The following is a 26809-nucleotide window of genomic DNA, read 5'->3' as shown; positions in this document are numbered from 1 at the left end:
GATTGGCTTTTGCCCGAAACGTCGATTTTGCCTGTCCTCGGACTTTGCCTGTCCTCGGATGCTGCCTGAACTGCTGTGCTCTTCCAGCACCACTGATCCAGAATCTGGTTTCCAGCATCTGCAGTCATTGTTTTTACCTCTATGATCTCATAACCTGTTAGACAAATCAAGGGCTGAGGCTCATTCAGCGCTACCTCGTGGATCCTTCTATCTGCCACACTTATAGTTACACTCTCCTGCCTCTGACCACTGTCCTAAGGTAGTTAACCTGAGGGATGTGAAAGCCTCCTGAAACTCATTATCCAAGAAACTGTTCCCACTTCCCTGCTCTGGGATACAGATACAAGCTGATTCTCCTCCCCCGCTCTGGGACACTGATACAAATTTAGACTTGTGTCTCAGGCTCTGGGAAACAGATACAATCATAGTGCTCAAATTTAAACCTCCAGCTCATTGACTTTGAGCCAGAGTTCCTCAAGGAACCAACGTTTGCTACAGATGTAGTCGCAATGAACCTCACTGGGCTCCACCAGCTCCTACATCATCTCTAATTACTTACTTCGTTCGATAGAATCATACAGCATGGAAACAGACTCTTTGGTGCAATCTGTCCATGTCGAATATAATCCCAAACTAAACTAGAACCACCTGTCTACCCCTGGCCCATATCCCTCTGAACCTTTCCTGTGTCAATCCAAATGTATTTTAAATGTTGTAATTGTACCCACATCCACCACTTTCTCAGGAAGTTCATTCCACATGCGAACCATCCTCTGTCTAAAGAATTTATCTCTTTTTCTTTTTTTAAAATCTCTGCTCATCTTAAACATGTCCCCTAGTTTTGAAATCCCACATTCTAGGGCAAAGACAACCACCATTAACTCTATCTGTATCTCTTATTATTTTATAAATTTCTGTCAGGTCTCCTCTCAACTTCCTCCACTCCAGTGAAAAAAGTCCCAGCCTATCCTGCCTGCCTTCATAACTGAAACCTTCCATACTTGGCAACATCCTGGTAAATCTGTTCGGAACCCTTTCTAGCTTGATTATATCATTCATCTAAGTGGGTGACCAGAGCTAGACACAATATTCCAGAAGAGGCCTCACCAATGCCCTGTACAACCTCAACATGATTTCCTAACTTTTACACTCGAAGGACTGAGCAATGAAGGCAAGCATGCCAAACGTCTTTTTAACCACCATGTCTATATGTGAGGCAAACGTCAAAGAATTGTGTACCTGTACCCTGAGGACCCTCTGTTCTACAACACTACCCAAGGCCCTATGTTAATTGTATAAGTCCTACCCTTGTTTTATGTAATACCTCACATTTAACCAGATTGAACTTCATCTACCATTTTTCAGCCCATTGACATATTTGATCAAGATCCCTTTGTTTTCTTAGAAGCTCTTTTTTCACTGTCTACTATGCCACCAATTTGGGTGTAGTCCGCAAACTTACCAACCATACCTTCTGTATTCTCATCCAAATTGTTTATATAAACAGCAAACAAAAGAGGACCCAGAGCCGATCCCTATGGAACACTGCTGGCCACAGGCCTCCTGAGTGAAAAGCAACCATCCACCATTACTCTGTCTCCTGACATTAAGCTAATTATGTATCCAATTGGCAAGCTCACCATGGATCCCACGTGATCTAACTTTTCTAATTAGTCTACCATGTGAAACCTTGTTCAGGGCTTTATAAATTCCAAGTAAAAATGTCTACTGTTCTGCCATCATCAATCTTTGTAGTAACTTGCTCAAAAAACTCATTCATGTTTGTGAGATACAGGTTTCCTTGCACAGAACCATGCTTACTACCATTAATCATTTTTTTTGCATCTCAAAATGTCCATACACTCTATCTTTTAATAATCACCTCCAACAATTTACCTGCAACCAATGTCAGATTCATTGGTCTATAGTTCTCCTTGGAAACTTTCTTCAGGGTACAACGTTAGCTACTCTCAAGTCATCAGGCACCTCGCCCATAGTTATAGATGATGCAAATATTTCTGCAAGGGGCCTCATAATTTCCTCCCTTCCCACAATGTTCTGGGCTACGTTTGATCTGATACTGGAGATTTGTCCACCGTTATATCCGCTTAAGACCTCCCAAACTTCCTCTTCTGTAATGCAAACTGTTTTTAAAAGATCAAAGATTATTTCTCTGCATTCTCTAAACTCCATTTCTTTCTCCGCAGTAAAACCTGACGCGAAATATTCATTTAGTATCTCTCCCATCTCCTGGGGTTCAACCTCCTTGATCTTTAAGGGGCCCTACCCTCTCTCTAGTTAACCTCTTGCTCTTAACATTTTTGTAGAATCTCTTTGAATTAACCTTATCAGCCAATGCGAAATCCCCTCTTTCCCTTCCTGATTTCTGTCTAAAGAATGCCCCCACACTCTTTCAACTGATTGAGATTGGGCGACATGGTGGCACAGTGGTTAGCACTGCTGCCTCACAGCGCCAGAGACCCGGGTTCAACATTTTTGTAGAATCTCTTTGAATTAACCTTATCAGCCAATGCGAAATCCCCTCTTTCCCTTCCTGATTTCTGTCCAAAGAATGCCCCTACACTCTTTCAATTGATTGAGATTCAATTGAACCAAGTCATCTATATCTAAAGTAAGATTCTCTTTTATTCTTGACTAGAACCTCAATATCTTTAAAAATCACACAACACCAGGTTATAGTCCAACAGGTTTATTTGGAAGTACTAGCTTTCGGAGCGCTGTTCCTTCATCAGATAGCTATGATTTGTGTGATTTTTAACTTTGTCCACCCCAGTCCAACACTGGCACCTCCTCAATATCTTTATTCATCCACTGTTCTCTTTAAGCATTTCAATCTGGTCATTTACTTTGTAACCTGTAAACACTTTTCCTATTTTCTGTTGATCTGAAAGTAACCTATGGTAGATAGTGAAATTAGTAGCTATCACCAACCAATGAATTTATCTATCGTATCACTCTTTGTGTTGGGCCCCTGACCTGGGGCTTCGCTTGATGGTGCAAAAAAAATCACTTTGTGAACTATGAGCCAAAGCAAAAACAAGCAAAAAGCACCTCCTCCTCTGTACTGAATTCCTATGTTTCCTCCAAAATCCCCAAACAATCTGGATGTGATCTCCTTCCTGACCATGCAAAGGTCGGCCTGTAAATATGTTTTGGGGCAGGAGGGCTCTGCCTTTATCTGTGTCCAAGAGCTTGCATCAGGCGGCTTAGTCTGCGTTGCAGACACCAGATAAGCTTGTGAACTTTCAAAAAGAATTATTCATTCATGGGACCTGGGCATTGCTGGCTGGCGAGCTGTGTTCTTGAATTGTTGCAGTCCACATCTGTAGATTGTCAGTCAATGTCCTTAGGGAGAGAAGTCAAGGATTTTGATCCTGTGAATGGGAAAGAACAGCCATGCATTTCCAAGTGCAGGTGATGGTGTTGACTTTTGTCAAACCAATTTACCTCGTTCTAATGCAGACTAGTGTGGTCGGAAAGGGGGAAATGTTTTGGAGCACAACTTTTCTGTTGTGTAATGAAACTTCAGTTAGCAATTCAAAATGTTGAACAACAATTTGTGTATACATATATATTGAAGTGTTTCAAAAACATCCTGCCATTTAAAGTGATGTTGGTAAATGTATTTTAGGTCCTATTACTTTGCAGATGCTATAACTAAATGTTTTCCTTGTACAAGATGTACTTTTACCCCAGTGAGGAACTGTGAATTTGTGTGCAATATTTTTGAAACCTGAAATGAACTTGTCCTGAAATAACTCTGCATTTTCTATTTTTAGGGTTTTTAATGTGTCTTTGCGAGTTTTCACTATTTCTGTTTACACTATTCATGCAATGTTACCTTGTGAAAAATATGCCCAGTGTTTGAGAATGTGTGTGATGTAAATCGTTTATACACAAATTTGTTTACTAAAGTGTTTAAAGAATTGGTACATTGTGCTGACAATTGATGGATACACTACCATGAACTGTGTACACCAGTGTGTAATCAGAAAAAATGTTCTCTGAATGCAGACAGGAATGTCAAGGCAACGTTTATTTCCCTGAGAAGGTAGTTGAGGATCACCAACTAGAACTTTTTTTTTGCAACTGCACAGCTTGTTTGGTTTAATTCAGAGTGTAAACAATATAGTGTGGGATTGGAGACATCACACATCAATGAAATAAGGGTGATCAATTCCTCCCTTGAAGGAGATCACTGAACAAATTGGGATTTTATTCCCATTGGATTACAGCCTTGTTTGATTTAATTTTTCATGTCTCAGAGTAAGAGGTCACAGAGATGAGGAGGAAGTTCTTCTCTCATAGTAGTGAATCTGTGGAATTCCTAACCACGGAGTTGTTGAAATTGGGTCATTAAATATATTCAAGACTGAGATATACAGATTTTTATTTTGGTTTTTCCCAAATCAGCCTGTTCAGAGATGTTATTACACACCTTTGGATCAATGACTTATTAATTAAAAATCTAATCAAGGGTTTTAAAGAAAAACAGGAAAATTGAATTAAAGATTATGAGGTCAATCATGATCTCATTGAATGGCAGAACAGATTTGATGGACTGAATCGCCTACTTCTGCTCTAATGTCTTATTATTATGTTTAGCAGACATATGAGTAAATATAAAAACATAGTTTAACAAGAGGGGCAGATTCTCGCTAACTGAGTCTAGTTTAGTGATTGGAAGTCTTATAATTTGAGCACCAAGCATCACAGATTAGGTTTTACACAGCCTGAAACAAATCTACCGTTTGCATTCCTTAGTCCCAGTATCAATAACCGTACATTAGAATGTTGTTTTCCATTCCATGTACTGACCATTCTGTGAAAGTTCCTACTCATGCTGAGTTGTTTTGCGGCAGATCAAAAGGCAGTCTCTTCGAGGCCTCCAGACCCATGAAGTTTGAAATCAGTAGAGGAGACTTGCAGGCTGTCAATTTGGGTTGAATTTTAACTTTGGTCCCAGAGATGAAGAACCAGAATCTAACCTATTGCATTACTTAGTTGTATGGTACTTTTTTCTAATTAATATTAGAACAATTCTTCTTCCAAAATTTCAGGAATTAAATATTGGGACACCTTTCACAAAGTTCTGTTTTGAATCCAGTTTAAACAATGCAATGGCAAAACAATTGGGCAACATTCTTGATTATTTCAAACACTGATCACAAACACATTTAAAGGCCAGGATTCATGTTGTATTTCTGAAATACAAATGTAATATGTAGTTTAGGAAGTTAGCCATAATTGACAACTTGGAATTATTGCATTATTTCTATATTAGAATTAAGAACATAGAACATAGAAAAATACAGCGCAGTACAGGCCCTTTGGCCCTCGATGTTGCGCCGATCCAAGCCCACCTAACCTACACTAGCTCACTATCCTCCATATGCCTATCTAATGCCCGTTTAAATGCCCATAAAGAGGGAGAGTCTACCACTGCTACTGGCAGGGCATTCCATGAACTCACGACTCGCTGAGTAAAGAAACTACCCCTAACATTTGTCCTATACCTACCACCCCTTAATTTAAAGCTATGCCCCCTTGTAATAGCTGACTCCATACGTGGAAAAAGGTTCTCATGGTCAACCCTATTTAAACCCCTAATCATCTTGTACGCCTCTATCAAGTCACCCCTAAACCTTCTTTTCTCTAATGAAAACAACCCCAAGTGCCTCAGCCTTTCCTCATACGATCTTCCTACCATACCAGGCAACATCCTGGTAAACCTCCTCTGCACCCGTTCCAGTGCCTCCACATCCTTCCTATAGTATGGCGACCAAAACTGCACACAATACTCCAGGCGCGGCCGCACCAGAGTCTTATACAACTGCAACATGAAAGTTGCAGTTGCAACATTAAGTTCTGGGATTCCAAATAATGTTTATAAGGGCAGAATGATACATTGCCAAAAAGAGATATGACATTGAAGCTCTTCATTGTGAATTCATCAGAGCCAACACACAAGAACCCAACCTGAGAAAGAGTACAGCTTGTAAAGCAGGGGCTGATTAGTTGGGTTTTGGTTGGCAGCAGTTCTGCTGTGTCTCTGTGCCAACCATGCTCCAACTAACACTCTTCACCTTGCTGCTGGCCTAACATACTCTTGAAACTTAGCCTTGAAACTGGTACATTTTGACTTTAATGGTCCTAATAGTTTCACATGAAGCTGCAAAGTTAAGGTTGGCATGTCCAGGGGCTTATATCATCTTCTATTTATAATTGCCATGGAATTCTTCCATTGTAAAACTATTTTTCTTTTAATTACAGGGTCTGAAAAGCCCCCAGGAAAGTGTAACAGAGGTTAAATCTCCAGTTGAAAACTTTCGAATACCCAGCAAGGTATTGTGTCAAAGTTTATCATGTCACCCAATAGTTTGTTTTGTATCTATTCAGTATATCTAATTATGTTTTATAAGTGTGCAGCCAACTCTTTTTAAAATTACCATTTCTTCACCTGCAAGCTGAAGTCTTACATTTTGGAACAATAAACTCTCTAAGCTAATTCAACACTTCACAGGAATTGTAGCAAAATTTCACCACCACTCCTCCTTTTTCCCAACCCACCCACAAAAAAAGGATTATTTGGTATATCAGATTGATAGCCTCAGTAAATCTAATAAAGAGAATTTATTGTATTATTGTAAAGGTGCTCACAAATGAATAAAGTCACATAATGAGTAGTATCGCAGATAAATTGGCCGTTGTCCCATTCAGTTTGTACCAACTTTTTTTTTTAAGAATTTAGTTAATCCATTTCCTGGCTAATCTCCCATGTTCATAAGAGTTGAATTTCTTCAGATATTTATCCATTTATTTTTTTGAAAATTTATTTATCGTGTATCTAACAGCTTAACAGGCATTTATGTTCCAAATCCAAACCTTTTGAAATAACTTATAATTACTCATCAGCATTTCTGCCTTAAATCTGTGCATCGTGATTATTGGCCCTTAGGAAGTTAGGAAAAAATAGTTTAATTTGCTTTATCTCAACCTTTCATGATATTAAACACTTTCACCAAAGATTCTCTTCTCCTTTTATGCTTGCAGAAGATCAACTTGTTATTGAATAAGGGAGTAGAAAAAAAAACATTTTTTAGTATTTAGTTTAGGTTCCTAATATGTTGTAAAGTTTTCAGAATCATTCCTTCAAAAATTGATGAAGAGATTTGTAATAGAAAGTGTTTTATCACTGAGCAATTTAATGTATATATATATAGGTGCTTTGAGATGAAGTGTGCAAAATTCAACATATTGATAAAGAAGTGAATGTAATTTTCTATTCAAGCAAAAACAAATGCTGAGAGAATCCAAGGGTGAATAACCACCTGAAAGGGGGACGGGCCAAATTAAAAGCACACTGTCTTTAGTATATAGGAGAAATGTAAATTATTTTAAATATGTCCCGTTCTGATTTGCCAAGTTATTGAGCAACTATGATGTCAATATTCCAAACATCTATATATAATTGAAATTGTGGTAATCTGTGAAATTCCTGTGCGAATCTGTATTAAGGGTGTTGTGAGAAACTATTTCATATGTGAATAATGTATTACGTTCGTAAGTAACTTATGATATTGAAGATTTCTTAAATTGTAATTTTTTATACAGATGACTTAACCTTGCTCATTAACAAAATAAACTTCACATTGTCACAAATTAGTTTTATCAAATTGTACATCTTCTGGCTAAAATATTTTGCTGAGTGTTTTCTTTAGGAGGTAAATGCTTCAATTTAGTATGTTCAGTCTGGCTTTAGTATTGAGTCAGTTTAACATCTCCTGTTCCCTGTAGAAAGTTAATAAGGGACCATTTATTATTTGACAATTAAATCTAAATGAAGTGATCTTCTTTTGCTGATCTCTTTCTTTCTTTTCTTTCTTTTCTTTCTTTTCTTTCTTTCTTTCTTTTTCTTTCTTTTCTTTCTTTTCTTTCTTTTCTTTCTTTTCTTTCTTTTCTTTCTTTTCTTTCTTTTCTTTCTTTTCTCTTTCTCTCTCTTCTCTTTCTCTTTCTCTTTCTCTCTCTCTCTCTTCTCTTTCTCTCTCTCTCTGTCTCTTCTCTTTCTCTCTCTCTCTTCTCTTTCTCTCTCTTTCTTTCGTTTCAAAAGTAGTTACTGTTGATCTACTCAAGACTTGCCTATCATTAGAATATAAGTGTAATTGCCGATATTTGAGGGTAAGCAGGAAACCACTTTTGTTCAGGTCGGACTGTACAGGAAGGACAAGGTTGCACCTAAACCGTAGGGGCATCGGTATTGTGGCAGCAAGGTTTACTAGCGCTACTTGGGAGGGTTTAAACTAGTGTGGCAGGGGGTCAGGAACCAGAGCAGAAGGTCACCAATTTAAAAGGCCAAGGAGGAGTCAGAGGCTAAGGTCAGTAAGATTAAGAGGAAGAATAGACGGGGAGAGGTTACTGAACATCGCAAGACTAATGGTCTGAGGTGTTTTTGTTTGAATGTGAGGAGTAGGATAGTTAAGTCAGATGAACTTTGAGCCTGAATTAATACAAATGACAATGATGATGTAGCTATTAGAGAAACTTGTTTGAGAGGGTAGCAAGACTGACAGTTTAATATTCTGGGATTTAGATGTTTCAGGTGAGATAGAGCAGGATGCATAAGAGGTGGGGGAGTTAGGTTGCTGATATGGAAAATATCACAGCTATACTGGGAGAGGACACCTTGGGGGGCTCATCCAGCAAAGCCATATGGGTGGAACTCCAGAATAGGAAGGGTGCGGTCACTTTGATGGGATTGTACTGCAGGGTACTGTAGTAGGTGATTTTAACTTCCCCAACATTGACTGGTAATCGCTCCAGGGGCCTAAATAGGGGAAATTTACTAGGTGTGTTCAGGACAGTTTTTTGAAACAATATGAGAGTTATCCAATTAAGGATGTTAGTCCTGGTACTGCCAGGTGATTGAAGTTTCAGTGGGGGAGCATTTTGGGAACAGTGACCATAATTATGTAATGTTTAAGTGACTCATGGATAAGGGTAAGAGTAGTTCTTGGGTGAAAGTGCTAAACTGGGGAAGGCTAACTTCCAAAAGGTAGGTAGGAACTGGGGAATGTAGATTGGGGCGGCTGAATGATGGTAAGTACACCTGGCATGTGGGAATCTTTAGAAGGCCAACTGATTAGAGTTTGGGACCAGCATGAAGGATAAGGGTGGTAGGTTTCAGGATGACAAAAGAAATTGAGAGCTCAGTTGAAAAGAAAAAAAGTGGCATACGTAATGTTTAGGAAAACAGGAATTTCTAGGCCAGTGGAGCCTTATGTTAGTGGCAGGGAAATTAATGGAGAAGATTCTTAAGGAGACGATTTACTTACATTTGGAAAAATATGGATTTATTAGCGAGAGACAGCATGGCTTTATGTGGGGAAGGTTATGCCTCACCAACTTGATTGAGTTTTTTGAAGAAGTGACAAAGACAATTGATGAGGTCAGGCTGGTAGATGTCATCTGGATGGTTTAGCAAGGCCTTTGACTAGGCCCGTCATGGCAGGCTGACACAAGAGTGAAGTCACATGGGATTCATGGTGAGCTGGTAAAATGGATACAAATCTGGCTTAGTCATAGAAGACAGCAGTGGTAGAGATGTTTTCTGACTGGAGATCACTGTGACCAATCGTATTCCTGTAGCTTCTAATATATAATTATATATATATATATTCTTATATATATATATAAAAATTATTTGGAGGAGAATATAGGTGGTCTGATTAATAAGTTTGCAGACGGCACAAAGATTGGGGAGCACAGATAGTGAGGTGGATTAGCAAGATATTAATGGGCTGTAGACTTGGGAGAAATGGCAGATGGAGTTTAATCTGATCAAACGTGAAAGAAAGCAGTCTGTAAGATCTTGTACAGGGGAGAAGTATGCAGTAAGTGGCAGAACCCTTAGAAGCAGCAACATAGAGAAGGATCTAGGTGTATAGGTTCACAGTTCCCTGAAAGTGGATTTGGTGGTCACAATGGCAGATGGCATGCTTGCTGTCATTGGTTAAGGCATAGAATATAAAAATGTCACATTACACCTGTATAGAACTTTAGGTGGGCCATGTTTGAAATATTGTGTACAGTCTGGTCACTATACTACCAGAAGGATTTGGAAGCTTTGGAGAGTGTACAGAAAAGATTCTGCAGAGAGTTTGGACAAATTGTGTTTGTTTTCAATTGAACATTGAAGGATGAGAGGTGACCTCACAGAAGTATACAAAATTGAGAGAGGCGTTAGTAGAATGGATAGTCAGAGTATTTTTCTCAGGATAGAAATGTCAATTACTAGGGGACATAGATTTAAGGTAAAAGGGAAAAGTTCAAAGGAGATGTGAGGGACAAACTTTTTATACAGAGGTGGCAAGTGCCTGAAATAAGCTGCTAGGGGAGATGGTGGAGGTGGATATAGAGATATCTTGACAGATATATGAATAGGCAGTGAGTCGACGGAAATGGACCACGTAAAGGCAAAAGATTTTAGTTTAGAAAGGCAGCAGAACCTCGCTGGGTCAAAGGGCTTGTTCCTGTGTGTACTGTTCCTTGAATAATGTTTGAGATTTCTCCCAGTATTTAATGTTCAAATTGGTTGGATGCAGTTTTCTCCCCTGTATCAGGTGGCCTGATACAGATTAAATTTAATTAAGCTGTTGCAGCTGAGTGTGAAATATTATTCTCCTCATGCTGTTGAATTTCTCTGGTGTTTGATATCAACGATTTGGCCCTCTCCTGTGGTTCACCCTCTGCACCACCACCCTTCATTTCCCTTCCTGCCTGTTGAAATACTATCGGTTTGAGGTTACAAACCTTATGTGGTTACGATGCATTTTAATCGAGGGTGAATTTTTAATCCATTTACTTTCAATCCTCAATGAAAAAGCGATTGGAGATTTGTCTGCTGGGGCCTAACGTTATCTCAAATTATATGAGCCAGTCTAAAGCTAAACATGATGTCAAGTCCTGCTAATGCAATTGGTTGATGATTAGATTAGATTCCCTACAGTGTGGAAACAGGCCCTTCGGCCTACACCGACCCTTCAGCCTACACCGACCCTTCGGCCTACACCGACCCTTCAAAGAGTAACCCACCCAGTCCCATTTCCCTCTGACTAATGCACCTAACACTACGGGCAATTTAGCATGGCCAATTCACCCGACCTGCACAACTTTGGATTGTGGGAGGAAACCGGAGCATCCGGAGGAAACCCACGTAGACACGGGGAGAATGTACAAACTCTACAAAGACAGTCACCCAAGGCTGGAATCGAACCTGGGACCCAGGTGCTGTGAGACAGCCGTGCTAACTGATTAATGCTGCAGTTAGTTTAGGCTGGAGGCATATACAAAATCTGTCTGAGTACTCATTGAGTGCGTGTGCAAAGTACATGGGTTGTTTATCGAATAACGTTTGGCATTGTTGGACATTTTCTTGCCTGGGATTGTTTAATTCATGGTGTGGTTCACTGCAAGAGCTGGGAAATGTTCTATTGTACACTCCTTATTGTGCTAATGTTGCTTCAACTCTGTAGATGGCAGTATAATATCAGCAATCAAAACCTGATTAGCTTGCAACTTCAAGACTTCAATCATTTCAATGTAGATTCTATTCTGTTGATTTTAACCTGCACAACGCTGAACAAATTGGTTGACTGTATTCCCACAAATGGCATGTAGTACGTTGATGCTTAGCTCAGTGTTTAGAATATTTATTTCAATTTTCTGTGTAGCATATTCACTGTTTAAGTAGAGGCTAGATTGGGAGAAATTTGTAGATAATTTCAAAATAAATTTTCTTCCCACTCTGAAAAGGTGTCCTTTCTGTTCAGTGGACAGTGTTTTTTAAAAATTGCTGTATGGGTACTGTGCTTCTGATTCTCGTATTTAGATGTCACTGTGAAACTTAGCTGCTTTTCAGGTTATGTCCTGTAGAGAAATACACAGATCTGCGCAGCTTAATTAGCAAAAATAGCCACCAAATGACATTCTTTCAGCTGTCATAAGTTCCTGCACATTCTTTTTCACCTGAACGTTTTGGTTTGAGGGGAGCATCTTTCAGAAAAAAAGTGAACAAATAGCCAGAGCTTGCTGTGTGGCACACTTGTACTGGAAACAACATGTTCCCTCTATTGTTACAGTCATAAATAACATGCACACAAACTTTGTACCGGTTTCACTTCAACAAAATATGTGACAGCTATTCTCGGGTTCAAATCATAGGGCAATGCCATGACCAGAGTTAAAATGCTGTTTTAAAGTTTAAATAATGCTTGACAGTTAAATGTCAGTCGAAATTAACTGGATTTGGAGGTGTCGGAGTTGGACTGGAATGTACAAAGTTTAAAAATCATGTGCTAGGGTATAGTCCAACAGGTTTATTTGGAAGCAGTAGCTTTTGGAGCGCTCCTTCTTCATCAGGTTCCCATGGAAAATAACTGGTTTGTTCTTCATGGTAATGTTTCTACCAAACAACACTGTCCTTTCGTACAGCGTGGCTATTTTCCTCTCCATTTGTTGTTTTCCTCTCCATGGGTTTTTCTTGTGAATTGTTCTGTTGAGTTCAAGATGAAAAGCTTTGACAAAGCTTGGCTTTCTGCAGAAATAGTATTAGAACGTCGAAATTATAACTCTAGGTCTCTCATCCGTTCAAATTTGGATGAGTGCTTATTTGTCACTTGGCGTTATCTATGTTTAAAATTTAAAATCAGTTGATGTTTCAGTTTACTGACTTTCAGCAGGTGAAAGGTAACTATCCTGACAAATTACTGTTTCTTTCCACAGATGGTGTCTGGCACGCTGAGTATTTCCATCACTCTGTATTGTTTGTATTGTACTTCTTAAATTCACTTATGGAGCGTGGCATTGCTGGCTGGCCAGCATTCATTGCCCATCCCTTGTTGCCCTTGAGAAGGTGATGGTGAACTGCCTTCTTGAACCACTGCATTCCACCTGTTGTGGGTTGACCCACAATGCAATTAGGGAGGAAATTCCAGGATTTTCACCCAGCGACAGTGAAGGAACGGCAGTATATTTCCAAGTGGCTCAGACAGGAACGTGCAGGTGGTGCTGTCCTTATCCTTCTAGATGGCAGTGATTGTGGGTTTGGAAGGATCTGTCTGATGATCTTGGGTGATATTCTGCAGTGCATCTTGCAAATAGTAGCAGCAGTGTGTGCTAAGCATCAGTGGTAGATGTGGTGCCAATCAAGTGGGCTGCTTTGTACTGGATGTTGTCAAGCTGCTTGTGTGCTGTGAGGCTGCACCCATCCAGGCAAGTGAAAAGTATTCCATCACACTCCTGACTTGTGCCCTGATGATGGATTAGCTTTGCGGAGTCTGGAGATGAGTTACTCACTGCAGTATTCCGAGCTTCTGACCTGCTTTTGTAGCCACTGTATTTATGTGGTGAATCCAGCTGAGTTTCTGGTCTGATTTGTTTCCTGAGTACAATTCACAGTGAGAGCATGTGATAAGGACACAAGCAGACTTTTCCTATGCTGTGTTTATTCAATGTTATTCCAGTTGCAAAACTCTTTTCCAGACTTTTTCTTGCCTGGTTAATGCTCTATAAATACTCTGTAAATACAAAACTGAAAAATATAAGTTATTTCATTAAGAGCTTTTAGTGCACTGTGAAGGCTTCAGATCCACTTGGCAACCAACAACCTGAACTGAAAGTTCACCTCACAGTTTGACAGCTATGACAAATTCCACAATGTTCTAAACTAAATCTCTGTGTTTTAAATAAAGCAACTCAGTGTTCGTTCTTAAAAATTTCAACTTGCCATATCGCCCAATGTTTATGAATCCTTTTTTAAAACCAAAAATGGGTTCCAAGGTTCAGTCTTTCTTAAAATCTAATTTGTTGTTCTTTGCTGTAGCATACATCCGTATCAGGTTTTCTTAATTCCTTAATTAGATTTTGAGATCAGTTTCGAGTCAAACTGAAATGAAAATATTGCCTTCTTTCACTTTCAGGTATGGAACTAATAAATCAATGCAAGTAAATCTTTTACGAGATGTTGTCCTTACTTTAATAAAATAGAACACTCTCTGCTTTCATTACTTAGGTTGCTTTGCGATTGTGATTGACACCTTAAATAGTACAGGTGTTTGACACTGTGTACAGGTCACTTGCTTCAGCTGTGCAAGTGTGGGGACAAACTTGCTGTGTTTCAGGGGAGATGAAGTAATTAGGTTTTGGATATCAGGAAAAAAATCTGGGAATTACTGGGGAAAAAGTGGGAATTACCGTAGATATGTGGTTGGTTGATTGCTAATATGCTGGATTATCACTGACAGTATTGTCATAAATTGTGGTGCTTGGTGTAGGAATCAGTAACTTGCTGTCAGAATTTAGTGATTTTTTTTTAAGTTGGAGTATCTATTCACAGACATAACCAGATACAAAAGCAATAATTCGCATCATATTGCACCAAATAAAGTGAACCATGCAAGGTGTTTCACAGGAGCACTATCAATGGAAACATTTGGAGTCACATGAGGGGATATTATGATAGGTGGCTGCAGCCTGGTTAATGAGATTTTTCAGGAACATTGTAAAGGAGCAGAGAGGAAGAGAGGCAAAGAAGGAACTCAGAATAAAGGATTGAGGCAGCTGAAATATGACTAGCAGTTGTAGAGTATTTAAAAGTGGGCATGTGAAAAAGGCCAGCCAGTGATATTTCAGATGCTTTGAGGCTGGAGAAAGTTGCACTGAGGGAGCAGGTAGGCTTTGGGGTGATTTGAAAATCAAGATAACTATGTAAAATCAAATTGGTGGCAGCCTAAAAAGTAATATGGCTCAGTAAACATGGGGGAAATGGGTCTGATGAAGCAAATGGATGAAGAGAAATAAATGGCAAGGCATGGAAGAAAGCGGACCAAGTGAACACACAAACAGTAGAATTGGGAAGTGTTATGAAGTTGAAGGTATGTACTATACCTTGAAGAGAAAGTAAAAGCTGTTCAGAACTGAGAGCTGACAAACAGTTGTGATGACTAGCTAGCAATCTCAGAGTCATAGAGTCATGGACATGTACAGCATGGAAGCAGACCCTTCAATCCAACTCGTTCATGCTGACTAGTTATCCTAACCTAGCCCCATTTGCCACCACATGGCCCATATCTCTCTCATTCTTTCCTATTCATATACCCATCTAGATGTCTTTTAAATGCTGTAATTTTACCAGTCTCCACCATTTCCTCTGGCAGTTCATTCCATACATGCATCACCCGCTGCATGAAAAAGTTGCTCCTAAGGCCTCTTTTTATATCTTTCCCCTCTCACTTTAAACATATGCCCTCTAATTCTGGACCCTCCCATCCCAGGGAAAAGATCTTGTCTATTTATCCTATCCGTGCTCCTCATGATTTTATGAACCCCGAGAAGGTCACCCCTTAGCCTCTGATGCTCTGGGAAAAACGGCCCCAGCCTATTCAGCCTCTCCTGATAGCTCAAATCCTCCAACCCTGGCAACATCCTTGCAAATGTCTTCTGAACCCTTTCAAGTTTCGCAACATCTGTCTGATTGGAAGGAGACCAGAATTGTGCACAGTATTCCAAAAGTGGCCTAACCAATGTCTTTTACAGCCGCAACATGACGTCCCAACTCCTATACTCAAATGATCTGACCAATAAAGGATAGCGTACTAAACGCCTTCTTCACTATCCTATCTACCTGCGACTCTACTTTCAAGGAACTATGAACCTGTACTCCAAGGTCTCTTTGTTTAGCAACACTGCCTTGGATCTTACCATTAAGTGTATAAGTCCTGTTCTGATTTGCTTTCCCAAAATGCAGCACCTCACATTTATCCAAGTTGGTGGCTCATCTGATCAATATCCTGTTGTACTCTGAGATAATCTTCTTTGCTGTCCACTGTACCTCCAATTTTGGTGTCATCTGCAAACTTACTAACTGAACCTCATATGATAGCATGCAACTCATTTATATAAATGATGAAAAGTAGTGGACCGATCACCAATCCTTGTGGCACTCCACTGGTCACAGGCCTCTAGTCTGAAAAGCAACCCACCACCACAACACTCTGTCTTCTCCCTTCGAGCCAGTTCTGTATTATAATGTCTAGTTCTCCCTATACTCCATGAGATCTAACCTTGCTAACCAGTGTCCCATGAGGAATCTTTCCGAATGCCTGAATGAAGTCTATATAGATCACCCCCACCGCTCTGCCCTCATCAATCCTCTTTGGAGCCAGTTCTGTATTATAATGTCTAGTTCTCCCTATACTCCATGAGATCTAACCTTGCTAACCAGTGTCCCATGAGGAATCTTTCCGAATGCCTTACTGAAGTCTATATAGATCACCTCCACCGCTCTGCCCTCATCAATCCTCTTTGTTACTTCAAAAAATTCAATCAAATTCTTGAGACATTATTTTCCATGCACAAAGCCATGTTGACTATCTGGAATCAGTCCTTGCCTTTCCAATTACATGTAAATCCAGTCCCTCAGGACTCCTTCCAACAACTTCCCCAGTACAGATGTCAGGCTCACCGGTCTATAGTTCCCTGGCTTTTCCTTACCACCTTTCTTAAATAGTGGCACCACGTTAGCCAACCTCCAGTCTTCCCGCACCTCACCTGTGACTATCGATGATGCAAATATCTCTGCAAGGGGTCTAGCAATCACTTCTCTACCTTCCCACAGAGTTCTCGGGTATACCTGATCTGATCCTGGGGATTAATCCACTTTTATGCATTTCAAGACATCCAGCACCACCACCTCTTTAATATGGACATTTTTCAAGATGTCACCATCTATTTCTCCACATTCTGTATCTTTCATGTCCTTCTCTACAGTAAACACTGATGCGAGATACTTAATTAGTGCCTCCCCCATCTCCTGCGGTTCCACTGAAAGGCTGCCTTGCTGATCTTTGAGGGACCCTATTCTTTCACTTGTTACCCTTTTGTCCTCAGAGTATTTATACAAACCCTTTGGATTTTCCTTACCCCTGTTTGCCAAAGCTATTTTGCCCTCCTGAGTTTCCTGTTAAGTATTCTACTGCCTATATACTCTTTAAGGATGCATTCGATCTCACCTGTGTGCACCTTACATATGCTTCCTTCATTTTCTTAACCAAAACCTCAATTTCTGTAGTCATCCAGGATTCCCTACACCTAGCACTGCTTTTTAGGGCAAAAAGATGGTATTAATTTCTGGGTCTGCAGGTTGTAAAGGAACAAAGATGGCGCTCAGTGGAGTTATACTGTATTGAAGGGGAGGGGAGGGAGAAGAGGTGGGACCGAGAGAGATAGTGAGGAAAGAGACCTATCAGAGACGGGTACAGTTGAGAAACGGAGCGAGTCAAAGTCAGGGACAAAACAGAGAACAAGATAGAACTAATACATTAAACTGCATTTATTTCAATGCAAGGGGCCTAACAGGGAAGGCACATGAACTCAGGGCATGGTTAGGAACATAGGACTGGGATATCAGAGCAATTGCAGAAACGTGGCTCAGGGATGGACAAGACTGGCAGTTTAATGTTCCAGGAAACAAATGCTACAGGAAGGATCCAGGGCAGGAAGTGGGCAAGAGAGGAAGGGAGTGGCATTTTTGATAAGGTATAGTATTGCAGCTGTACTTATGCAGGATATTCCTGGGAATACATCCAGGGAAGTTATTTGGTTGGAACTGATAAATAAGAAAGGGATCACCTCATTGAGTTTGCATTACAGATCCCCTAATAGTCAGCAGGAAATTGAGAAACAAATTTGTAAGGAGATCTCAGCTATCTGTAAGAATAATAGAGAAAATCCCAGCAGGTCTGGCAGTGTCTGTAAGAAGAGAAAAGTTGGACTCGAAATATCAGCTCTTTTCTCTCCTTACAGATGCTGCCAGACCTGTTGAGATTTTCTAGCATTTTCTCTTTTGGTTTCAGTTTCCAGCATCCGCAGTAATTTACTTCTATTATGTAAGAATAAGAGTGGTTATGGTAGGGGATTTTAACTTTCCAAACATAGCCTGGACCTGCCATAGTGTTAAGGGTTTAGATGGAGAGGAATTTAAGTGTGTACAAGAACAGTTTCTGATTCAGTCTGTGGATGTACCTACAAGAGAAGGTGCAAAACGTGATCTACTCTTGGGAAATAAGGCAGGGCAGGTGACTGACGTGTCAATGGGGGAGCACTTTGGGACCAACGACCATAATTCTATTAGATTTAAAATAGTGATGGAAAAGGATAGACCACATCTAAAATTTAAAGTTCTAAATTGGAGAAAGGTCAATTTTGATGGTATGAGGTAAAAACTTTCAAAAGCTGATTGGGGACAGATGTTTGCAGGTAAAAGGCTGGAAAATGGGAAGCCTTCAGAAATGAGATAACGAGAATCCAGAGACAGTATATTCCTGTTAGGGTGAGAGGAAAGTCTGGTAGGTATAGGGAATGCTGGTAAAAACAATAACTGCATGGGGGAGGGGATGAAGGTGATAGGTCAGGGAGGAGAGGGTGGGTAGGTGGAAAAGGAGATAGGCAGGTAGGACAAGTCCGGACAAGTCATGGGGACAGTGCTGAGCTGGAAGTTTGGAACTAGGGTGAGGTGGGGGAAGGGGAAATGAGGAAACTGTTGAAGTCCACATTGATGCCCTGGGGTTGAAGTGTTCCGAGGCGGAAGATGAGGCGTTCTTCCTCCAGGCATCTGGTGGTGAGGGAGCGGCGATCCTACCTGCCTATCTCCTTTTCCACCTATCCACCCCACCCTCTCCTCCATGACCTATCACCTTCATCCCCTCCCCCACTCACCCATTGTACTCTGTTACTTTCTCTCCACCTCCACCCTCCTCTAGATTATCTCTCCATGCTTCAGGCTCACTGCCTTTATTCCTGATGAAGGGATTTTGTCCGAAATGTTGATTTTGAAGCCCCTTGGATGCTGCCTGAACTGCTGTGCTCTTCCAGCACCATTAATCCAGAATAGGGAATGCTAGGATGACTAGAGAAATTGAGGGTTTGGTTAAGAAAAAGAAGGAAGCATATGTCAGTTTTAGACAATTTTTCGCGTGAATCCTTAGAAGAGTATAAAGGCATTAGGAGTATCCTTAAGAGGGAAAACAGGAAGGCAAAAAGGGGACATGAGATAGCTTTGGCAAATAGAAGTAAGGAGAATCCAAAAGGATTTTACAAATACATTGACGACAAAAGGGTAACAAGGGAGAGAATAGGGCGCCTCAAAGATCAGCAAGGCATCCTTTGTGTGGAGCTGCAGAAAATGGGGGAAGATACTAGCCGAGTATTTTGCGTCAGTATTTACTGTGGAAAAGGATAGAATATATAGAATGTAGAGAAATAGATGGTGTCATCTTGAAAAATGTCCATTTTACAGAGGAGGAAGTGCTGGATGTCTTGAAATGGGTAAAGGTGGATAAATCCCCAGGACCTGATCAGGTGTACTCTAGAACTCTGTGGGAAGCGAGAGAAGTGATTGCTGGGCCTCTTGCTGAGATATTTGTATCATCGATAGTCACAGGTGAGGTGCTGGAGCATTGGAGGTTGGCTGACATGGTGCCACTATTTAAGAAGAGTGGTAAGGACAAGCCAGGGAACTATAGACCAGTGAGCCTGACNNNCAGGATGTACGTGCATTTGGAAAGGCAAGGACTGATTAGGGATAGTCAACATGGTTCATGCGTAGGAAATCATGTCTCATAAACTTGGTTGAGTTTTTTGAAGAAGTAACAAAGAGGATTGATGAGGGCAGAGTGGTAGATGTGATCTATATAGACTTCAGTAAGGTGTTCAACAAGGTTCCCCATGGGAGACTGATTAGCAAGGTTAGATCTCATGGAATACAGGGAGAACTAGCCATTTGGATACAGAACTGGCTCAAAGGCAGAAGACAGAGGGTGGTGGTGGAGGGTTGTTTTTCAGACTGAAGGCATGTGACCAGTGAAGTGCCACAAGGATCTGTGTGCTGGGTCCACTAACTTTCATCATTTACATAAATGATTTGGATGTGAGCATAAGATATATCGTTGGTAAGTTTGCAGATGACGCCAAAATTGGAGGTGTAGTGAACAGCGAAGAAGGTTACCTCAGTTTACAACAGGGTCTTGATCAGATGGGCCAATGGGCTGAGGAGTGGCGGATGGAGTTTAATTCTGATAGATGCGAGGTGCTGCATTTTGCGACTTTTAGAGTTAAAGAATAAATTGATATTATTTTCTTAAAATAGTGGAATTTTGGAGCTTTCTATTACTCTTATTTTAACAGATTACGAGGCACGATGAGCTTTTTTTGAGTTTTTGGTTTAATTAACAGAAGGGTTTACCACAGAAGCAGTAAAGGTACTGGTGACTTTGGCAACAGGCACTTTGTAAAGTTGGAGTCAAGTCAGGCACATGATGGAATTAGAAAGTTAAGTTGTCTACTCAGAATAGAAGTGAACACTGGACTAACCACTTCCAACCTTCCTTCAATTCAATGTCAAATCTTGGCATCTTCTGACCACCTTCCATAGAGAATTTTGGAGAAGAAATTTTTTTTTTCAATATGTGTTTTAAGCCACAGTGTGTTCCTCCAAATATTTGACTGCTCTGTTGACAATAAAACCAAAAAAAGTTTTACAGCTATCTTGGTAATTGAGAAGCATCTCAGCGAGTCTGTTGCAATATTTTTATCCTTTTTTCTGGTTCCAAATTGAAGTAGATGAAACACACTCAGATCTACATGCAAGCATTAGTGTTTTGTAACAGGCAGCGATAAGACAATTGAAAGAATTGCAATTCAATGCATATATTTTTAAACGCACAGAGTTACTTAATGGCCCAGATATTTGGAAAGAGAATACTTTTCCATTCTTTGACTACCTCTATACCGCTTTCTCCCTTGTTCATACCCTGAGTGCAGATGAGAGCTCTCAATATATTCATTCTTTAGCAATGTAGGCCAAAAACAGCCATTATAAAAAGCATGAAAGCAGCTAAGAGACAGTAACTTGTCCAGAACTTACTTTACTTTGATTCATCCAAAGATTAAACTGCTCATTGTTTATGATCTCTTGTCATAGTGATTTTGACCAAGAGATTGGTAAAGTTTAAGGATTCAGCATTTTTATAAAGTAGTTTGACACTGCATTGCTCTAAATTCAGAACTGCAGATGGATGATATTTAGCGTATGAAGAACCTTGTGTGATGTTAAGGCCTATGAAGTACATTTTTCTGTGTCTGAATGATAATCCTATGAAAATAATGCATAAGACTAATGTGGTGTAGGCAACATCATATATGTTGTTCATCAGTGAATTCTAGAATGCCAAGACTATGAAGAATTGGAGATTGAATCTGGTAACTTCTCATTCATTGTTCTTCAGAGATTTTAGCTACTAGTTCGGAGTGCTGCAATTTGTAGCCAATGTTGGAGCTAGTGACCGGAAGTAATGGGTGGCAGCATTGAGAGCTGTCCATTCGAAGGGAAGTTTAGGTGTTTTAGAAAGAGAAGTTGAGGGAATGGAGCAGTGCAGCAATTTGGACAAAGGCATGCAGAGTTGCTCAGAAAGGTGCAGGGAAGCTAGCGATAATATCATCAATGAATAAGGCCAAAACAAATGAATAAATACATAAAACTAAAGACTATATTTGAACAAAAAAGCATACATCTATTCAGATGAAGTAGTAGCACAAAAAAGCAGCACATGGTTTAAATATAATCACAATCATAGAGACCGGGCTATTGGGTAGTCCAAGTTATCCAAGTGTACCACATTGGAAAAGAGACAGGTAAGCTAGAAGAGTACTTCTGAAAGAAATGATGTCGTAAAGGCAGTGATGAGAAAGGATCTTGGCTATGTGGGGTGATTAGGAAGAACAAGGGTTGGAAGGTGCTGACAAGAGTAGTTTGTAGGCCCCCTTGTGGTAGTAATCCTGTTGGACAGAAAATTGGGATAAATAAGCAAAGGCCATGTGGTAATTGTGGGTGAATTTAATCTTCTGAGACTGGACTAATCAAAGTGGCAAAATTGCTCTGCAAAATGAGTTTGTAAAATGTTTTTATGACTTTTTTTAGAAACAGTAATTTGTGGAGCTAAGAAAAATGGTATTTTAGACGTGAGTACATGCAATGAGGTAGGCTGATTAATAATACCACAGGAGAAGACCAGGTAGTTATCCTGTGACAATGTAGTTGTGTTCCAGCGAAACCTTACTTAGTGTAAATAATGGGGATTGTGTGAAAAGTGGGGTTGGGGCAGACCAGCAAAAAATATCAGTCATGATTGCTCAAAGATCACCCAATAGTCTAATGCAAAGTATAGCACAGCCAGAAATCGTGTTTATTAATGAAGCAAAAGTATATTTAACACGGCTACATTAAAAAAAAAGTCAGAAAGCTAGTCTCTGTTCAATACCTCTCACAGAAAGCTGCTCTGTTGGCAGCTGACATTGGCACATGCACAGAATGGCATGAAGACTAGCACTGACGTTGAGCATACGCAGAATGGCACGGACATCAGCGCATGCACAACGCAGCCTGCAAAGCAATCCTTGTCGGCATCATGATATTGCTGACGGAGGTAAGCATTCTCCAAAATACCGTTCCCTAATTCTTCAGCGATGTTATAGCCAAATCATGCTGCTGAAACACGTTATCCCAGAATTACTTGTACTAGGAAATAGTGGTCAAAATGGAAATGAATTTCATTATGTTTGGAAGGAGTTATTCCAGTCCCAAACAAGAATGTTAAAATTGATAACATAGAAGTATGGGCTTGATAGGGTAAATGGATTAAAAGTATGACAAATAAGCAGCAAGAACACTGGAAGAAACAATTCAAAGTGGCCAGCAAAAATACATTCTACTAAAAATACAAAGCTTTGCAAGATCCATCTCAAGCTTACGAAAGAAGGTAAATGTAGTATGTTAGAAAAAGAATCTTTTAATGTTGGAAAGTGCAAAGGTAACCTTGAATATTGGAAGTGTTTTAGAAACCGGCACAAAACTATGTTTTTAAAATAATGGTTGAAATTGGAAACTTTAGAATGAGAGAGTAATTTGCCAGGAATATTAACACAGATTTTAAGAGCTTTTACAAGTGTATAAAAATGAGTTGTTAAAGGAAACATTGATTTTCTTGAGAGCAGAGACAGACGAAGTCATCATTGGGAATGATGAAATGGTAGAGACATTAAACAGTTATTTTGTCCCGAACTTCACAATAGCAGGTGCAAATTCCATAATAACAACAGGTGTCAGCCAAGGGGCCAGGGAGAAGTTATCAGCAGAGAAAGGGTATTGGAAATGCTCGCAGGTTTGAATTATGATAAATTCCTTCGATCTGATGGTCTTCATTCTCATGGTTGACAAGTGGTACTTCAGCGATGATAGATGTGCTGGTTATGATTTTGCAAAATTCCCTAGATACTGGAAAAGTGCCAGAGAATTAAACAAAAACAAATGTAACACCGCCATTTGAAAAAGATGGGAGAGAAAATAAAAACTCAGAACTGTTGCCAGGTAAGCTGTCATCATTCATCAGGCCGAGTGTTGAAAGCTGTTTTGAGAAAGACTTAACATTGCATTTTGAAAATTGCAGTTTGAGCAGAGTCTAAAGGTTTTATCAAAGGGAAATATTGTTAAAAACATTATTAGGAATTTTATGAACACAGCTCACAGAGTACCTGAAGGAGGACCAATCGATGTAATATAATTGAATTTCCAAAAGGTATTTAATAAAGTGGCCACCACAGGTTAATATTTAACCTAAGTGTTTCGGGAGATGGGAAAAGAAGTTTAGCATGGATGGTGAATGATTAATGGCAGGCACTGAAAAACATGAATAAATGATATACTTCCATGTTGGCAAACTGTATGTAAGTTTGCTCGCTGAGCTTGAAGGTTTGTTTTCAGGTGTTTTGTCACTATACAATCTGTATTGACAAGAAGTTCTGCCTAGTCACCTAAATTGAGTGTGAAATGTGTATTAAGTTTATTAATGTGGGAAAGTGGCAGTGAAGTTGATGATCAGCTAATTCATTTTCGGTAGCAGAGCAGGCTGAAGAGGCTGTGTTGTCTGCTTGTCCTACCTCTTAAGATTTCTGCTTGTGGAAAAGAAACGGTCATCTTTCCGATTTGATTTGCAGTTCACAATGATGCCTGTAGAGGTAATCAGTTATAGATGTTGGATGAATACAGGCTCTATTCTCCTAACTTGTTTTATCCAAATTTGATTTGATTTATTACTGTCACATGTACTGAGGTACGGTGAAAGTGTTGTCTTATGTACCTGTCGGGCAGATCTTACTATACAGTGTCGTGGTAACAGAATAGAGTGCAGGATGAAATTTTATAGCTGCCAAGAAGATGCAGAGAGAGATCAACTTTAAAGAGGTCATCCAAAAGTCTCAGAACAGTGAGGAAGAAGCTGCTCTTGAATCTGTTTGAACGTGTATTCAAACATATATATCTTCTGTCCGGTGGAAGAGTATGTAACAGGGGTGGGAGGTGTCTGATTATGTTGGCTGCATTCCCAACGCAGTGGGAAGTTTAGATGGAGCCATTGTATGGGAGCCTAGTTTGAATGATAGATTGGGCTGTGTTTACAGCTCTCTCTAGTTTCTTGTGGTCTTGGGAAGAGCAGTTGCCATCCCATGCTGTGATGCATCCAGATAGGATTTTAATAGTGCATCTACAAAAATTTGGCAGAGTCTTTATAGACATGCTGAATTTCCTTAACCTCCTGAGAAAGTAGACATGTGTGGTGCTTTCTTGACTGTAATGTCAATGTGGGTGGACCAGGACAGATTGATGATCGTCACACCCAGGAACCATCTGCACCTCAGCACCATTGATACTGACAGCACTGTGCCCTCCACTCCGCTTTCTGAAGTCAGTAACCAACTCCTTGATTTTGCTGACATTGATGGAGAGATTGTTGACTTTACCCTATTTCGCGAGGGCACTCTATCTCCTTCCTGTACCCCATCGTGTCGCTGATTAAGATCTGACCTACAGTGGTGATGATGTCAGCAAACTTGTAAATGGGGTTGGTGTGCTTGTGGGACACCATTTTTGAGGTTTATCATGGAGTAGATGTTGTCACGTCCTTACTGAATGTGGTCTGTTGGTCAGGAAATCAAGAATTCCGTTGCAGCGGTGGGAGCAGAGACCTAGGTCCTGGAGTTTGGGGATACGTTTGTTTAGAATTATGGTGTTGAGGGCAGAGCTGTAGTCAATAAGTAGGAGCCTGACATAGGTAATCTTGCTATCAAGTTATTCCAGGGAAATGGCATCAGCTGTGGACCCGTTGTGCAAATAGACAAGTTGCAGAGGATCAAGGCAGTTTGGTAGGCTGGAGTTGATGTGAACCATGACTAACCTGTTGAAGCATTTCGCGATTGTGCATGTCAGAGCCCTGGTTGGTAATCATTGAGGCATGCAGCATGATTTGTCTTTGGCATCAGGATGATGCTTGTTTTTTTGAAGCCTGTGGGGACTTCAGATCCTAATAAGGAGAAGTTAACAATGTTTGTGAACAGTCCCACTAGCTGGTCCACACAGAATCTGAGTGTACGGCTGGGGACTCTGTCTGGCCAGTTGCTTTCCGTGACCTCACTCTCAAGAAGACTGATTTAATGACTGGTGGTGACAGACGGTACAGGTGCATCCGAGGCTGTTGGGATAGGTGGCATCATTTCACTGCCCTTCTGTTCAAACTGAGTGTAGAATACATAGTGCTCATCAGGCAGGATTTACTTATGCCTGCAATTCCGTTTGACTTCACTTTATAACTGGTTATATCTTGTAAGCCTTGCCACAAATGGTATGTGTGGTTAATCTGGTTTCAAGCTTAGTTTGGTATCACCTCGTGACGTCCCTGTTGATCTTTTGAAGGTTGTACCTGGATTCCCTGTATAGGTCCGACTTGAATGCCTCAGACCTGAACATCAGTTGGGAGTGGATCTCCCGGTTCATCCATAGTTTCCAGTTGGGGTATGTTTGGATTAACTTTTTCAGCGCACAGTCATCTACACACTTTTTTTTCATGAAGTCTGTAATGGTTGTGGCATTCTCATTTAGGTTGGCCACTGAGTTCTTGAATATGGACCAGTCCTCTGACATTAAGCAGTCCCATAGAAGCTTTTCTGTTTCCTCAGACCAGTACTGCACGACCTTCTGTACTGAGTCCTCACACCTCAGTTTCTGCTTATAAGCCAGGAGGAGGAGTGCAGCATTGTGGCCTGATTTTTCAAAATGCAGATTGGGGGTAGAGTATTAGGCATGTTTGTTTCTGTAGCAATGATCAAGGATGCTCAGACCACTAGTCGGACAGGAGATGTGTTAGTGGTATTTCGGTAGCAAGTTTTTGAGGTTGGCCTGGTTGAAATCTGTGGGAAGCGAGGGAAGTGATTGCCAGGACCCTTGTTGAGATATTTGTATCATCGATTGTCACAGGTGAGGTACTGGAAGATTGGAGGTTGGCTAACGTGGTGCCACTATTTAAGGAAGGTGGTAAGCAAAAGCCAGGGAACTATAGACCGGTGATCCTGACATCGATGGTGGGCAAGTTGTTGGAGGGAATCCTGAGGGACAGGATTTACATTTATTTGGAAAGTCAAGAACTGCTTAGGGATAGTCAGCATGGCTTTGTGCATGGAAAGTTGTGTCTCATGAACTTGATTGAATTTTTTGAAGTAATAACAAAGAGGATTGATGAGGGCAGAGTGGGGGATGTGATCTATATGGACTTCAGTAAGGCATTTGGAAAGGTTCCCCATGGTAGGTGGTTGGCAAGATTACATCCCATGTAATGTAGGGAGATCTAGCCTT

General features: G+C 40.4%; 1 protein-coding gene across 2 annotated transcripts in view; it reads left to right on the top strand.

Moving 5' to 3' along the window:
- Positions 1–26809, top strand: part of vps50 (VPS50 EARP/GARPII complex subunit) — a 182923-nt gene that overhangs the window by 6155 nt on the left and 149959 nt on the right. For both annotated transcript variants that reach the window (XM_043689946.1, XM_043689947.1), the window contains exon 2: positions 6295–6366. In XM_043689946.1, coding sequence (XP_043545881.1) covers positions 6295–6366 — 72 coding nt within the window. The remainder of the gene's footprint in view (positions 1–6294; positions 6367–26809) is intronic.

Source organism: Chiloscyllium plagiosum, chromosome 5 (genome assembly GCF_004010195.1).
Source record: "Chiloscyllium plagiosum isolate BGI_BamShark_2017 chromosome 5, ASM401019v2, whole genome shotgun sequence".
Taxonomy (NCBI): Eukaryota; Metazoa; Chordata; class Chondrichthyes; order Orectolobiformes; family Hemiscylliidae; genus Chiloscyllium; species Chiloscyllium plagiosum.
The sequence above is the reverse complement of the archived record's forward strand: the minus strand, read 5'-3'. Positions and strand labels throughout refer to the sequence as shown.